Source organism: Colletotrichum destructivum, chromosome 9 (assembly GCF_034447905.1).
Source record: "Colletotrichum destructivum chromosome 9, complete sequence".
In the NCBI taxonomy this organism is placed as follows: Eukaryota; Fungi; Ascomycota; class Sordariomycetes; order Glomerellales; family Glomerellaceae; genus Colletotrichum; species Colletotrichum destructivum.
In genome coordinates this window covers 2,000,115-2,014,820 of record NC_085904.1, presented here as the reverse complement: position 1 = coordinate 2,014,820, position 14,706 = coordinate 2,000,115, and the positions used below count along the sequence as shown (strand labels likewise).

At 52.3% G+C, this 14,706-nt stretch overlaps 5 protein-coding genes across 5 annotated transcripts; 2 read left to right on the top strand and 3 right to left on the bottom strand.

Annotated features, from left to right (window-relative positions):
* Positions 1-1,973: 1,973 nt before the first annotated feature.
* On the bottom strand, positions 1,974-3,127 carry CDEST_13727 (Putative nicotianamine synthase, S-adenosyl-L-methionine-dependent methyltransferase superfamily; the record flags this gene model as incomplete). The annotated part of the gene is made up of 3 exons (XM_062929883.1): positions 1,974-2,484; positions 2,573-2,754; positions 2,828-3,127. The coding sequence occupies 3 exons, from the start codon at positions 3,125-3,127 to the stop codon at positions 1,974-1,976; spliced, it is 993 nt and encodes a 330-aa protein (XP_062785934.1).
* Positions 3,128-4,537: 1,410 nt separating this feature from the next.
* CDEST_13726 (Putative major facilitator superfamily, MFS transporter superfamily) lies at positions 4,538-7,185 on the top strand. Its single transcript, XM_062929882.1, has 3 exons — positions 4,538-5,029; positions 5,104-5,856; positions 5,927-7,185. The coding sequence occupies exons 1-3, from the start codon at positions 4,745-4,747 to the stop codon at positions 6,335-6,337; spliced, it is 1,449 nt and encodes a 482-aa protein (XP_062785933.1). The 5' UTR covers positions 4,538-4,744; the 3' UTR covers positions 6,338-7,185.
* A 468-nt stretch (positions 7,186-7,653) lies between these two features.
* On the top strand, positions 7,654-8,765 carry CDEST_13725 (Putative multiprotein bridging factor 1). The gene is made up of 2 exons (XM_062929881.1): positions 7,654-8,113; positions 8,364-8,765. Exons 1-2 carry the CDS (start codon positions 7,958-7,960, stop codon positions 8,667-8,669), a joined length of 462 nt encoding a protein of 153 aa, XP_062785932.1. The 5' UTR covers positions 7,654-7,957; the 3' UTR covers positions 8,670-8,765.
* A 541-nt stretch (positions 8,766-9,306) lies between these two features.
* On the bottom strand, positions 9,307-11,026 carry CDEST_13724 (Putative DNA replication factor Cdt1). The gene has a single exon (XM_062929880.1). It carries the CDS (start codon positions 10,844-10,846, stop codon positions 9,308-9,310), a length of 1,539 nt encoding a protein of 512 aa, XP_062785931.1. The 5' UTR covers positions 10,847-11,026; the 3' UTR covers position 9,307.
* Positions 11,027-11,578: 552 nt separating this feature from the next.
* On the bottom strand, positions 11,579-13,654 carry CDEST_13723 (uncharacterized protein). The gene is made up of 4 exons (XM_062929879.1): positions 13,192-13,654; position 13,045; positions 12,358-12,972; positions 11,579-12,289 (listed from the first exon to the last, which is right to left on the bottom strand). The coding sequence occupies exon 4, from the start codon at positions 12,243-12,245 to the stop codon at positions 12,009-12,011; it is 237 nt and encodes a 78-aa protein (XP_062785930.1). The 5' UTR covers positions 12,246-12,289; positions 12,358-12,972; position 13,045; positions 13,192-13,654; the 3' UTR covers positions 11,579-12,008.
* Between the last annotated feature and the right edge of the window lie 1,052 nt (positions 13,655-14,706).

Here is a 14,706-nt window from a genome sequence, read left to right as displayed (position 1 = left end):
GTTTGGGCTGTGCTACTCGGGGGGTGGGGATGCCGAGGCGATGAGCGGAACGGGGCCAGTACGGCGCAGTTGTGCCGTTTAGTGGGTAAGTGTGTGATGTTTACGGCGACGACGAAGTCATGTTTTGATCACCACGGAAAAATGCAAGATGGACACAACCAGATGGTCGTCCGGTATCTTTTCCGCCAGCTTCCTGGTTTTTTCTTTCCGGGGGTTTATTTTTTGGGGGGAGAGGGGTTTCTTTCCAAATAGAGGACGTCATGCGGCTCCCATGAAGGGTCACGAAGCTTTGCCGGGGCTCTTTTTTACTAGATCGGGGGGGCTGGCTCGGTGGAAGAAGGGCGGGTTGTGGGCCGATGCGCGTGCATCTCGATGAGATCAAGGCTTTGCGATGCTGCTGCGCTCACCTGAGATGTCCGAGTCCCGAAGGTGAGCTTAGTCATCCATGAGACGAAGTTGGGAATTTTTGTTAGTACGGAATGAACGGGTTCGTAGGTGCTGAAGGCATGAATAACATGCATTCGGGGCTCCTCGCTATTTAAGAGACAGAGAGATATGTATATAAAAAAAGAAGTAACAGAGAGAGGAAAAAGTCCTGCAATCAATCCCAACCGGATACGCCTTCGAGTCTCAAAGAAACAACAAACAGAGCGATGCAACCTTGAGGGACTCGGCCTCTTGCGGCGCACTGCGCTCGCTCTGCCCGCGTGGCGTGCCGCAGTTGAGAAAAAAAAAACCCCCCCAGAGAAGGTAGGGGAGGAGCTGATAGTGTTAGTGTCGGAGGAGGACCTGTCACAGGATGGCGAAAGAAATTGCAGGCGAATGCTTTAGGCCGAGCAGGAAAACAAAGCAGGATATGCATGGCGGTAAGCACGGAAACACTACGCCAAAACCGTCGCAAATCTGTTGAAACTTCGCCGTGTGGTGAATCGAGGCGTTATCCATTATGAGCATCGGAGTTCCTTGGGCGACTGAGCCGGCTTGACAGCCACTTGAGTGGGAGAGGTCAATTACTGACACTACTTGCGACTTCAATAATCCGCAGCTGCCCATGAAGAAGCAGCGACCTAGCGCCCTCAAAGTGTCGAGCAAGGAGGTGGTGACCATCGCGAATGAACGGCACGCCCAGAACCCGCGGATCGAGCAAAAGATGATACTCACACCTAGGACTTGAGTTCGGCGACTCCATCAAGACGGCCGAGTTTCTCTACGGGCGGGAAGTTGTGGCCCTCAAGGGACCAAAATCGATCAGTTGCAGCGCGAGATCCGAGTGGTGTATGCGGAGGAAGAGTACATGTTGGTATCACAGGATCACTCGAGTGAACGAACGGCTCAATAGTATAAGGTTATTCGTCGATTCTGGTGGTTTGCAGAAGAGAGGATCTAACGTGAAGGGCAGCAATCGACGGAGGCCATGATAGGAAACGGATCCACTCTGACGGAGGTAGATTTGTGTGATCTGATTGGCCCAGTTAGGCAGCTGTCTCCTCTTTCCCCGTTAATATGGGTCCTTACTTATGGGCTGAGTCATCAGCAAAAAAGTCACCCTTTTTTTTTTTGGGCGGAGATAACCAGCAGTTACTGTCTGCCGTAACACCCTGATATTCCAACAGTACACGAACCGCGCTGAGACGGCAGTCGACTGGCATCTTCCAAGGCCACTGAAATCATCAAATTGCAAACTCACTGTGATTGTCGAAATCCAGACTGCCCGCAATGGCCCTGTCTCAATTCTTTGCCTCAACATACCAGAGCGCGTGCAGAACTACACCTTGTCAGTCAACAGACCAGTGCGTGTTCGCGAAGAGGAAACAAGGTCCATTACAGACCGAGTTGGTAATGCGACAGGCGATCTGAACATCAACACAAGCAAAGCCTGGAAATTGGACTTGACATGGCACTGGGCGGGTATCAAGCGCATTTTATCATCATGAATCTATTTGCTTCGGACGAGACAGCATAGAGCAACTTTCTTAGTCGACGACAAGAACGATGCTTGTCAAACTGGTCGACTTCCCAAAATACCGTGTTGCAACAACAGGGGTCAAGACGTCCAGCACGTCTGAGTTGTCCGTGTCGATTTTAGGGTAAAGGCACTGCCTAAGGCTGTCGGTGCTCCGTAGCATAATAAGGGCGCCCTTCTTCATAGCCCTCGCAACGCAAAGCAGCAGGTCAAGTTTCTGCTCCTCATCCCCACCAATAAGGGCTGCAAAGTGCACTACGTCGCAGTCCTGGAGGTCATTGGGCACTGAGGCTACGTCAGCCTTAACAAAGCGCATATTATCGCCAAGGCAACGGGCTACAAGGGCTCCATGCTGAATAGCCTCTTCGCTGCGGTCGATGTTGAGAATCTCTACGTTATCGCCCAGCCTCGGCCTCATGCAGAGCGCAGTAAAGGGCGTAGGGCCCGAGCCGAGGAATGCAATCTTGCGGGGGTATGAGAGCTGAGTCTCGCCAATAGCTGTGTCGAGTGTATTGGCCTCCCTGTGTAATAACCGCCAATTAGTCGGCTGAAAGGGGGGAGAGAGAGAAAGGGGGGTGGTGGAAGCCAGCGTGTTTGTGTTTGACTCACATGCGCGCCAACTGGTAGTATTGGTCCAGGTAGGGAAACGACTTGAACATCTGCTGGCACTCTGCCCTTGAGCCTCCACTGATGACTTTGCGAGCAAACTCAAGCTCAAGGAGGTACTCGCCATCGCCCCAAATTTGACGAAGCTCTGGGAGAATTGTAGTCACACGTGCGTCAGTCATAATCTACCCAAGAAGAAAATTAGTTAGCAAAAGGGGGAATGCAGACAGAGGAGGAGGGCTGATATTGTAGGCTCACCTTTTCTTCCTGCGCCTTGGTAGTCTTAGAGGTTGTGACAAGGTCGAAAAGCTGGTTAAAGATGGCCCCGTTGACGGGGTCGGGGTACAGGCTCCCAAGGCCCTTCATACGCTTGAAGAGCTCAACGATTCCGAGAACAGTACGTTCGCTGAGATCATCATGGTACGGTAGCTTGCTTGAGACTCGCTGCACGCCGGACCAGTCGCCCGTCAAGGGCTTCTCAATCGCGGCAGCCGTGTGGTTTGCGTCGGAACAGGCGTGCTGCGCCTGGCGAGCGGCGGAATACGTTTCAACAGCCATATCTTTTTCTGGTGTCAAAGAATCGTAACGCAGCAATGAATGAGAGAGTAGAAAGAGCTGGATGTCGAGGGAAGACGGTCTTGGGTAGTGGATGAAGGGTGTGTGGTAGTGTGAAATAGTCTTGTGCTAAGGCAAGCAGACAGTATATCAGCCCCATTTTTGAGACTTGCACTCAAGGGCCTCGTCATGGGACCTACCAACATGCATGTGATCTACTAACATGAGCTATTTTCCTTCTACTAAGGATGCGCACTGCCCGCTGTTTCTCTCGCATCTCAGCTTAAATTCCTTGTTTATCAGTGCCGCTCACCTGCTTGCAAGCTGAGTACAGAAACACAACTGCCATGGTTCAAGGTGTCAGACTGTTGCATCCTTAATCTTACACAGTACTGGATTCGTAATTTGTATGTCGTATTTCTAGAAAAAAGAAACTTTAGGGAGGCTCTACATCCAAAGCTACTGGACTGTAGTATTTCATGACAAGATTTCAACATACGGATGCAACCTAGAGATATCTAGACCTAGTTGTATAAGCGAGTATTAACCCGCGTTGACTGTTTTGTAGGGGATGTTCCGAGCTTTAAGAGGAGAAGGGAGGTGCTAGTAATGTAGAGTGAAAGTTTAGAGTGGGAGAGGATTGAGGCAGAGCAGTCACAGCGTAAAGAACAAATAGCAAGATTGAAGGTGTGGACATACTAAGGCCCTGGGACATGCAAATTAATCAGCCTGACCTTACTTGTGGAACTTGACAGTTGCTTCGGGATTGCTTGAGGATTTGTTCTAGGGAGTTGGCTGCGTAGAGGTCTCAGGTAAGATCCCTAAGACTTTGAGAAGGTTGTGTTTCTGGACTCCGAGTGTATCCGTAGGTTAAAATGGAGTTATACCAGATATACAGCCAGGCACCTTGAAGGACAGGCAGAAACCTTCCTAAGCCGTTTTCCCTGTTTTGTCAAGTGCGGCTATCATAATGTGGAGTTGTAAGACTTGGCAGTCGTTTTTCAGCATGACTGTTAGTTTAAGCTTCGTACTTTGGGAGACCAGAGAAAAGAGTTTGTAATATGGACGCAGCAGAGTATGATTGACCAGATGTCTGAGGTGATTGATTAGATTAGATGCGCAGTGTGATTGATTAAAGTTCATCAGATAAGGGATACACCCTTGTCTTAGAAGGGAACCTTGATGGCGCTGGGCGACTCCTTGTAAAGTTGTATGTAATGGATCTTACATGAAATGATTATAAGGTTGTGTGGTTTTCTGACTAACAGTAACTCGTATGAAAACCTTGACATTGATCGGCACTAAACTGCCTCAACCTAAGCTGTGCAATAGTTCTGTATGGCCTACTATTTATGCTTTGTAATTCCTACACTGATTTTCTCTTGCAAAAATTCTTTTGAAAATTCTGATGATGCTCATAATCTTTTATCTTGTTCTATCTAAGTAATTCTCTTTACAGCTAGCAGGGGAAATAGCTGTTTCAAGCACCGTCTTATCAAGAAAGCCTAATCTGCAACAAATTCTAATAGCGACATCATACCAATAATCAGTTGAAAAAGAGGCGCGCGCTTCCAAAGACGCCACGTGTCAGCTACGTAGTTGTCATCCGCCGTCATCCCAATGGCAGCCGCTATGTCATCCAAGGATGGCGACACCATCGAGCTAGCGACAGCGCCCGGGCACAACTCACATGACCACGACGAGCACAAGGCCAGGCCAGATGTTGACCAGGCTTACCTGGCTAGCAGGGGCTTCGGCAAAATTTTCCGCAGCGTCCTCTTCCAGGTCATCCTGTTCGGTTGTATCAGCTTCGTCGGGCCCTCCATTTTCGACGCCATCTCCAATCTGGGTGGAGGTGGGCTTTCGACGCCGTATCTGGCCAACCTGGCCACCACTCTGAACTATGTAGGCCCGGCTCTGTCCTCTCGCCTTGTAGCGCCTTATGACTAGAGCTTCTTCTTACCCTTTTTCTTTATTAGGTATCAGGTAGTTTAGTTACCCTATTTGGCGGGCCCCTTATCAACAAGATAGGCATCAAGTGGTCCAGCTTTATAGCCACGCTGGCGTTTCCGCTAGTTGGGTCTGGGTACTATATGTCCGCCCGGTATGGCGTGGACTGGTACCTGCTTGTGGTCACTACTATCAACGGGCTAACAGCAGGCTTCCTGTATGTCAGCTCAACGACAGCCATGCAGACATACCCAGACCAAAGGGACCGCGGGTGGTACCTCGGCCTATGGTCGGCCATGATGAACTCGGGTGCTGTCGTTGGGGGTATCATCAACTTTGCCATCAACTACCGCCGCTCTAGCGCCGGCGGCGTGGCCTGGTTCACGTACCTTATCTTCCTTGGCCTTGAGTGCACAGGCTTCATCTGGGCCCTCCTCTTGTCGCCGACGGCGCGGGTCCGGCGCAAGGACGGGACGCGGCCAGACCTGTCGGGGCGCAACATCACCTGGAAGGGCGAGTTCGAGGCGCTCTGGGCGCATGCCCGGCAGAAGACGTCGTGGCTCGTTTTTGTTCCTGCCTTTTACTCCTTTTTTTATGGCGGCACTATGGGCACCTACCTCACCCTCCACTTCTCCGTGCGCGCACGCGCGCTATCCACCATGGTCACGCCCATGTGCACTGTTCCTATGGTTATGATCTACGGGAAGCTGCTTGACATGCAGCGTTTGTCCCAGAAGACCCGGGCTTGGGTTGCTCTGTGCTCCTGGGTTCTTCCTCAAGCTGTAAGCCTTCAACTGCAAATTGATATAGCTAGCCATGGATCTTGTCCTCGTCTCTAACAGAATCATATAGGCATCCTTTGTATGGCTTGGAGTTGAGTACCACAAGTTTGGAACTGGCAGTTCTACAGGGTTAGACCCTGTTGTCAACAGCCGCCGCTGGGCTGAGGCCTACCTGCCGTTTCTAATCATATTCACTACAGGCTACTGGACGCAGCTCTCGCTGTACTGGATTCTAGGCACCTTTGCTAATGATGTCAAGTCGACAGCGCGGTCGACCGGGTTGTTCCGTGCCTTCACGACGTGCGGCATGGCTGTGTCATACGGCATCAACTCGAGCGCAAGCTTGGATCCTCGCATACCATTGTGCCTCAATGCCGCTCTTATCGCGCTGGTCATCCCCTGCATGATTGCACTTATCCGTCTGGTTCCAGAGAAAGTTGATTCAAGCCTGGACGAGGAGCAGGAGAAGACTTCTGCCTGAACCACCGCTGCGGCGCTGCCCCAGGATCGGTATGCAGGCGGTGAAAAATTGGAGTGACAGAGTCCGATAAATCGAGTTGTCCATGTGTCGCAGGCAAACGCCTAAAAATAGGCATTAAGTGCGGTTGTATCGTAAGGACTCTAGGAGATAGGATTCTAATGAGTGAATGAATAAGATACTCCTTGGAAAGTTCTACCTGCGGCACACGTCTCTCTGAGGGCCGCGGGCCGGGCATACCCATGTCTTAACATGCTTGTGTCACTCGCACGGATGAACCACTAAAGAAAGCACCAACTAACTCAAAATCTGTTTACTCAATTTAAGGGCCATCGATGCTTTCATCGATATCCAGCACCGCTGGCCTATTAATAATATTCCCTATTCTTACCTGAATATATCCGTTATGTACGCCGTCAAGCCTTAGACCATGCATGCAATACGCTGCCGGTGACAACGCGGGACCCAAAATGATATATACGGCCTCGATGCGGAAGTTCACATTGGAAATTGGAGGTTCACGATACTTCTCAGAGCGGGGTAATTGGTGAGATGCACCTTCACTAAGCCTATGCCAGCAAAGAGCACAGGCTCATTCAGATTCCATTGCTACTAGTGATTAGTTGTTTGAATGTCAGGGCCGGGCGGCCTCGGCGCCATACAAGTGATCGGAGGACGGGACGGAAGCCGCGTAGTAAGGGAGGGGGGCCGCCGGGGGGTACCAGGCCCACTAGTGCCTCAACAAAGGGGCTCGGGAGATTATTAGTCCGTCCAGAGAAATGAGATAAGATTAGATATCTTAGATAAGAATAGGATAAGAGAGATAAGAGATGTAGGCAGAAAGTGTGATTTCTTGTAGATTAATATTGTAGGGTAAAGAAAACAAGAAAATGCTCTTATTTATATACTTTTGCCAGCGTAGAAAAACCTTTGATTTATCCTTTATGTTATATAGATTGTCTTACAGCCCTCCGGGCGGCCTGTTGCAGGCTGACAGGTGTAATAGGCTGTGCGACGGCCGGGTTGATGGCCAGGCAGCGCAGTGTGGCTTCACGTGACGCTAGGCTGATGGCCAGCGGAGGGCTGCTGACTTACGTAGCTGTTGCGTGTAAGGAAGCAGTAGATAATACAGCAAAAGGCAAGGCAAAGCAAAAGGCAAGAGGCAGGTAAAATCAAGTATGTCTCTTGCTCTGGGGCAGCTTCTCGACTTTCTCTCTTGCTGCGGCGTTAGGCACTTAGCTATGCAGGGATGCGCCACCCACCCTCTTACCTCCGCGCCGCCGGTTGACTCAGTCCTCCGCCCCCCCTCCACTGTCCCCCACCAAGCATTTCCGCCATTCCATTGCCTTCCATATTTATTGCCGACCAACCTGTCCTCAAAATCCACAACTCCACCCTCTCTCAGACTCTCTTTGCGCACCAGCCACAAAGAGCCCGAACAAGGACCCCCAAAAACTGACGCAACAGAACCCTCTTTTGCGCAACTTCCACTCTGACAACCCAACAAACATCACCACCACCAAACGATCAAGAGAAAAGAACAACACTAGTCCTCTACCACAAAACTGCCAATACCAACAAGTCACATACCTATCACACATACACACATATACACCGCCCACCATGGATGACTGGGACACTGCCACCAAGATCGGCTCCAAGGTCCGCGGCGGAGGAACGCAGAGAGAGACCGTTATCAAGGGCAAGAGCGCCCTCAACGCCGCCCAGCGCAGCGGTTCCGTTATTGGCACCGAGAAGAAGTACGCCGCTGGCAATGCTGTATGTGATCACCCAGTCCCTCACCAACCGACTGCCTTTGATGATCGCCCCCCTCCCACCACACTTGACATCTTCAACCCTCCCTTCACCCCTCCATTCCCCACTATTCTCAGAAGTGGTGGTGGTGGTGATGATGATGATGGGAGGTTTGCAAACATGCACAAAGACAGCACTTACTCATACTCTCCTCTCCCCCAAAACTCCCAAGTTCGGCACCCAGAGATCATTGACTGACACTTCTACCCCTCAGGCTACCAAGCCCGGCGTCGAGGGCCAGCGCCTGACAAAGGTCGACCGCTCCGACGACATCATCAAGCCCAACACGGTCGGCAAGGAAGTCGGCGATGCCATCTCCCAGACGCGCCAGAAGATGGAGCCCAAGATGACCCAGAAGGACCTCGCAACTAAGTGCAACACCACCCAGTCCATCGTCGCCGACTTTGAGCGCGGCTCCGCCGCCCCCGACCAGAAGATCCTCGCTGCCATGGAGCGCGTTCTCAACGTCAAGCTGCGCGGCAACGACATTGGCGCCCCCCGGTTCGCCAAGAAGAAATGAGGGGGCTTGTCCTCCATGGAAAACGGAGGCCTCTAATCTTATTCTCGCACTCTTTTGTGTGTCGAACCCCGAACGGTGGGAAAATGTTACGGGGGTTGGGGGAGTAGGTCTGGGGGGAGGGAAATCCTGCGAGAGAGAGCGCTCGCGGCTCGCCCATCCAACCTACTTACCTACTTATCTTTTGCGCTGGGAGTCTGGTCTTGGGAAGGGCGAAAAAAAGAGGTCCTATTTAACGACCCAGCTGGTTGCATAGCACGAACAAGACTGGAAAAATCAAAAGGCTTGAAATTGCCTTCAGAGGATGGCTCGCTACACCAGGTTTTATGGTTCCTAGACACGCCGTTTTACAGCACAATAGATGGATGCGCTGGCACTGCATATGCTGACGATTACACTTTATCCATTCATTACCTGCGATATATTCTCTCTCTCTCTCTCTCTCTCTCTCTGAGTGCCCAAACCAGTTGGCTCGCCCCTTTTGCCACAAACCTTTACAGTGTATCAATCATCCACTTCCCTTCCCTTCGTGGTATCTCCCAAACTCCGCATGTAAAAAAGCCAAAAACGCCATGCCATGCCATACAAACGTCCAACCTTGATATAACTACACAACGTCTCCAACAAGTACACATCGCCTTCTACACAGAGAGCCTGCTCACCCGCGTTGCGATCTCCGCGTCATACGGCTTCCGCCTCGTCTGAATGACGACGTGTTCCCTGCCACCCAAGCTGGCGACCCTTAGCCACTCCGGCGCAATCTCGTTGGCGAGAATGCGCACCGTCTGGATGCCCTCCTCCACGGGCATGGGCACCCGCACGGAATCCTTCAGCTTCTGCTGCAGGGCAGGCATTGTGAATGACATGACCAGCTGGCCGGCCGAATTCGAAGCAGAGACGAGCATCGAGATGATGGCGGCGATGTCGACAACACGTGCCAGCGCTCGCTTCCTCGCAAGCTCGGGGCCCGTCGGTTGCTGGATATAGGCATTGGCCTCTTCCTTGGCACGCAACCTGTCAAGAAGGCTCATCTTGGTGCCGTCGGGATTCAGTGCTGGGAACTTTGTGGCCATGGCTTGGGCATCCTTCTGTTGCTTCTTCTGAGCGATGCCACTCTTGAGTTCGTTCAAGGCACGCTGGCCTTTGGCGAAAACAGGGTTTTGCGAGACGGTCGTGTGGCGGACGGTTATGTCCGACTTAGGGAGGTCATTGAACGTCAGGTTTTCAAAGCAGAGGTCAAGCTCCGACATCTCGTCCGTTGCTCGTTCGGCGCACATGACGTGCAAGGTCTCCTCGAACTGGCGGCAGAGCTGGTCCTCGTCGATGCGGCTGGCGCTCTTGGTCAGGTCCATTTCGAGGCAGAGCTTGCCGCGACCGTAGTCCGTCACAATGAAGGGAGAACCCAGAAACTCATGCTCCCGGCCAGCAGGCTTCGCATCCTGAATTGCAATGCATGTCCGGATGTCGTCGACTGTGACCTTCCGCTTGCCCCAGGTGCGAGAAACGTGGGGAGTGATACTCTTGATGTCGAGAGGTGCGTTGTTGTTTTGGTGGACGAGCTGGAGAGAAACGGTTTTCAAAATGGCCCGTTGGAGGTCCAGAAGATCCAGGAGCTCGACTGGCAGTTGTTTTCTGGCCGCTTCATTTTTGGCCTCGGGCTCGACGGATGCATTGTCCTTCCTCGACCGCTTGACCCTTTGGTTGGCCTTACGGACCTCGGTCTTTGCTTGAGAGATGACGTCCGACTTGCGTATCCTTCGGCGGCTGTCGACAATAGTATTTAGGATGACCTTAGGCGAAGGGGTCGTTGTTGCAGACCTAGGCTCCTCTTCGACAGGGACAGGCTCATTCTTGACAAGACGCTGACGCTTCGGAATTTGGGGCAACGGGACGTTTGTTTTTGTTTCCTTGGCAGGGGCATCCTCCTCTATCGATCTTGCCTTGCGCTTCCTAGAGGAGCTCGGTGTGGGAGGAGGAGAGAGGGTCCTCTCGGGGCTGAACTCGATCTTGGGATGTGTCTCGACGGGGCGGGAGCTGTGCAGCTCGATGAAAAAGGCTTTCTTCACAGATTCGTTCGCGGAAGCAGGCTGTGTCTTGGAAACGCGACCGTACTTGCTAATGAGGTTGGTCACCGGTGCGGAAGCAGGCTTAAGCTGCCGACGGGGAACTGCACGAGCCATTGCGTCGTGGCGTGCAACTACTGAATATCTTGACGGATATACGACGTGAAGGAACGGTCGAGGGGAATAACAGAGTGAAGCTGGACGATGTATAGTGTAGTGCGGTCGATTGGCAAGCGTGATGAAAGTCTCAATTGGTGCAGATGGTATAGTGTGAAGCTATGGGAAGTCACGACGAAGTGTGAAGAGGTTTTGTATATTGGAAGGGGAGTGGGGAGCGGAAATGATGGAGCAACGACAGCAGCAACGCGCCCGGTCAGGGGGTCGCGGACCGCGACTGACGCGTTTTTTGACTGTGAATCACGATAGAAAGTCGCGTTAAGTGGTGGGGCGCGCTGTTGTCTCTGGTCCGTGCTTCCGCGACAGGGCAACCTCGGCAACATCCCTCTAGGCGAGTACCTGCTTTAGCGTACTCTGTAGGTACCTCCAATTTTTCAATGGGCCAGGTCTAGGCAACAAACGGGAAGCACGATGCTGGAAAAGCACAGGGACGAGTTAAGGACCCAAGAGAAAAAAAGGAAAGAGAAAAACAAATAAGAGAGATAGGGGTTGTCGACACTTGGCGATACTCTTGCCCAACGTTCGATGCTGCGGTTTAATCTGGGCAATCGCATCCCCATCGTTGCTTTAGGGCTTCAGTACGTGTTCACGCTCGCCTCAGATCAACCCGTTAACACGCACAACAGGGATCAAGCTCTTCGGCCCACTTTGTTCCATACATGGGACGGCCCTTTCCCTAGCGAACAGCTCACTTTCGGCGAGTCACCATTGCCAGAACTACCTAGTAGCTGCAAACCACATAAGATGAGGGCGATGTCGCCAAGGGATGTTTGTTATCAATGTCATTCCGTAGCTCCGAAGACAATTTCCTCAGTACCCACGAATGCAGACACACAATTATGAGCGATCAGTGGATGCCCTTCGTCCCCAGCCAACACCACATTGTTTTACTGCCATTCCCAATACCATGTGCAGACCAAGAAGAAAATTTCCATGCTGTTACCTGCGGTGCTTATGGTGTAAACCCTGTTCGAGAACCAAATGACTTTTTCTCCGTATCCCGTTTCGCCCTTACTCCCATGCTGATTGTACAAGTGAAGAAACCCGTTCGTGTCGAACAAAGGGTAGAGTATCGTTTTGCTGTAGACCTGGCCGGAACGATCTAGCGGCGGATCGATGATTGCCAGTGCTCCGCGGCGAAGGAGACAGGACTCGGCGGCGGAGGAGCGGGTACGCTGTAGTCGTTCTCTTGGATCATGTGTACAGGCGTGACCGGGCGGTGCGTTGTTGAGGCGAGAGATGCGTTGAGACTGGCGTAAAGGTCCTGACCCGTCATCAGGCGCAGATTCCTCCGCTGGGGAGGAATGGGCAGAGGCGAGGCGATCTGGCTGGCCGGCATCTTGATTGGGTTGTAGCGGTGTTGTAGTGGTGGAGGGTAAAAAGCTGCTGCGTAGTGTCAGGGACGGCTACGTCTCAGTGATGCTATAGATCGTCGACGGAGGTCCACGTACCGACGAGAATGGGGCCCGATGAGCAGGTCTGGGGAAGAAGCGGGAATTGAAGGAGGCGGTGGGGGATGTATTTCTTTATTGTTTTGATAGGCGCTGGCGAGGCTGGAAGCGGTGCCGAGACGGTAGAGTGGGGTGCTGTTCTTGTAGATCTAAGATGGGAGGTGTAGATAGGGGAGAGAGCCGGGTCTAGATGGAGGTGCAGATGATAGAATATTTAAGCTGGGGAGGCTTGAGGCAGTGGTCAGAGACAGAGACCGAGAAGCGCAGTACCAAGAGCAAAAGGGTGCGACGGGGGCGTTCGTGCGCGATCCATAACAGAGATTTCACAATTCCTTCCGTGTATCGTAGACGCCCCCCCTCCCCCCCAGGTCTGGTAAAGTCGGTGCGTAAACACGGCAAGGGTGGTGGAATGGGTGGTAGGGGGAAGAGAGACAAGACAGAGTAAAAGGACCCAACCGAACGGTCGAGAGTGCGGACTATGGGCAGAGCGAATCGACGGAGACGCGGGTAAGGTTGCAGTAGCCCGGGGTGAGTTCAACGGAAGCGTGGGGAAAGGTCAGGGGTTGGAACGAAGAAGGGAGATGAGCAAAGACACAGTCTCACAGATGGGAAAGTCTGGGGTGGAGAGGGGAGGAAAGAGGAGGAGGGAGGGAGAGAGATTGAGAGGAAGGGAGGGAGGGAACATACACTAGAACTTGTGAGCTGTCAGGATCAGAAGCTGCCAAATGCCCTTGTGCCGCGGAAAGTGATAGGGACTGTGACGAGGTTTGCAAGGCAGGCATGAGCAAGAGGGAGGAGAGTGTAAGTACCTAAGTAAGATAAGTGAGTACCTACCTTACTGCGTTTAAACGGACTCAGGACTAGACAAGCATCGAAGATAAGGAGAGGACAGGTACGGGGGGTTACAAGGCGGCTTGATTCGTCTGCGGAACTGGCCACGCGAGGCTTGTGATGTCGCAATCTAAGGCAAAGTACAAGATGGGAGAGGATACACTTGAGTATTACATATTTGGACGGTGGGGCCCGGGCTGGATGGTGCTGGCTGGCTTGTATCTTGACAGGACGAATGCGCAAGATGATTGTCTCAGCGGCATTGGCCGGACTTTTGTCACCATCATTTGCGCCGGATGGGTTATTCAGCCAGCCAAGCACTCACCCTCTCGCCGAGTAGAAGAACTATTACGATGTACATTGATGCAAGATGCAAATGTAAAATATACCTTCCCCCCTCCCCTCGGTACACCTTTTTGACTTCAGGCATACCAGCTAGGCCACAACAACAACATCACACACACAACATGCCGTGCCGCGTCCAGTGTTTCCTGTTGTGCGGCAATCTGTTTGTTTGTGTCGGCTACTTATTAGGCTCTAACCCCAAGCAAGCTCCCCATCTCCAAAAGATGATCCCCCGGCTTTTACGGGTGGGCGCTGGAAGGGGGGAGGAATGTTCCATGACAGCTAGGGTGGGGTGGTGGGCGGATGGCCCCCTGCCAGATGCCAGGGTCAGGGCTGCATTGCCCCTTTGAGAGAAGGGCGAGCCCGCCTCAGGTAGGCTGACCGTTCGGGTATTCGGTGTAAGAGGGTGGTGTAAAGTGTCGGGATCCCCCCAATTCAACCGGAGGATGCAGGGCATAGGGACAACAATAGAAGTCAAAGGGGAAGTCATATATACACCGGTATTCGTCTCCCTCGCCTCTATCCCCCGCTTGAGTCTTTATTATTGGGCGGATAATGGGACTGGCCGGTGACACAACACCTTTCATAAAGAGACGGAAAAGGAATGCTGCGGGATAGTCGGCGAGCTGGTTGTAGAGTCTAAGTATCCGTAGAGAGAGCATGGAACGCAGAAAGCAGGGGTGCCTCCTCGTCTTTTGCGGCCTACCAGCATCTTTCAAGCCTTGGGTCATCCCTGCGGTCGTCTCCTGTCTTTTTTTTGGTCGTCTTGAAACCCAATTTCTCGACAACTGAAAGATTTCGTTCTTCCCTCTCTTTCACTTTACTTGTTTTCTTAGTTGCGAATTTCCTTGCTTATGCGGATACAAAATGAATCCTACGACGGCTTGGACCTTACATAGTACGTTGGGGGGCTTGCAAGCCAAACGGATCGACTGACTCTGGGGGGCCTGTGCATGGTCGTCCCATCTGCCGGAAATCGAAACCTGTTACTTCTTCTTTTTCTTTTTCTCCCTCTTCCTCAACGCACTCTATACCGGAGGAGCCTTGTGCCAATGAGCTCGGTGTTGAAGCAAAGTCGCTTCGTACCTCCGAGGTCTCTCTTCCCATGGCCCCAAAGCCTCCGCAGCTTCAGTTTGCATCGTGGCCTGCGGTACCGGTACATCATTCCCATCT

What these genes read in the sequence shown, in the direction of transcription:
- CDEST_13726 (XM_062929882.1), top strand. Translation starts at nt 4,745, where the DNA reads ATGGCAGCCGCTATGTCATCCAAGGATGGCGACACCATCGAGCTAGCG. An exon ending in TGGCCACCACTCTGAACTAT is followed by an intron (nt 5,030 to 5,103) that starts GTAGGCCCGGCT and finishes TTTCTTTATTAG; the next exon opens with GTATCAGGTAGTTTAGTTAC. An exon ending in CCTGGGTTCTTCCTCAAGCT is followed by an intron (nt 5,857 to 5,926) that starts GTAAGCCTTCAA and finishes AGAATCATATAG; the next exon opens with GCATCCTTTGTATGGCTTGG.
- CDEST_13725 (XM_062929881.1), top strand. Translation starts at nt 7,958, where the DNA reads ATGGATGACTGGGACACTGCCACCAAGATCGGCTCCAAGGTCCGCGGC. An exon ending in AGTACGCCGCTGGCAATGCT is followed by an intron (nt 8,114 to 8,363) that starts GTATGTGATCAC and finishes TCTACCCCTCAG; the next exon opens with GCTACCAAGCCCGGCGTCGA.
- CDEST_13724 (XM_062929880.1), bottom strand. Translation starts at nt 10,846, where the DNA reads ATGGCTCGTGCAGTTCCCCGTCGGCAGCTTAAGCCTGCTTCCGCACCG.
- CDEST_13723 (XM_062929879.1), bottom strand. Translation starts at nt 12,245, where the DNA reads ATGCCGGCCAGCCAGATCGCCTCGCCTCTGCCCATTCCTCCCCAGCGG.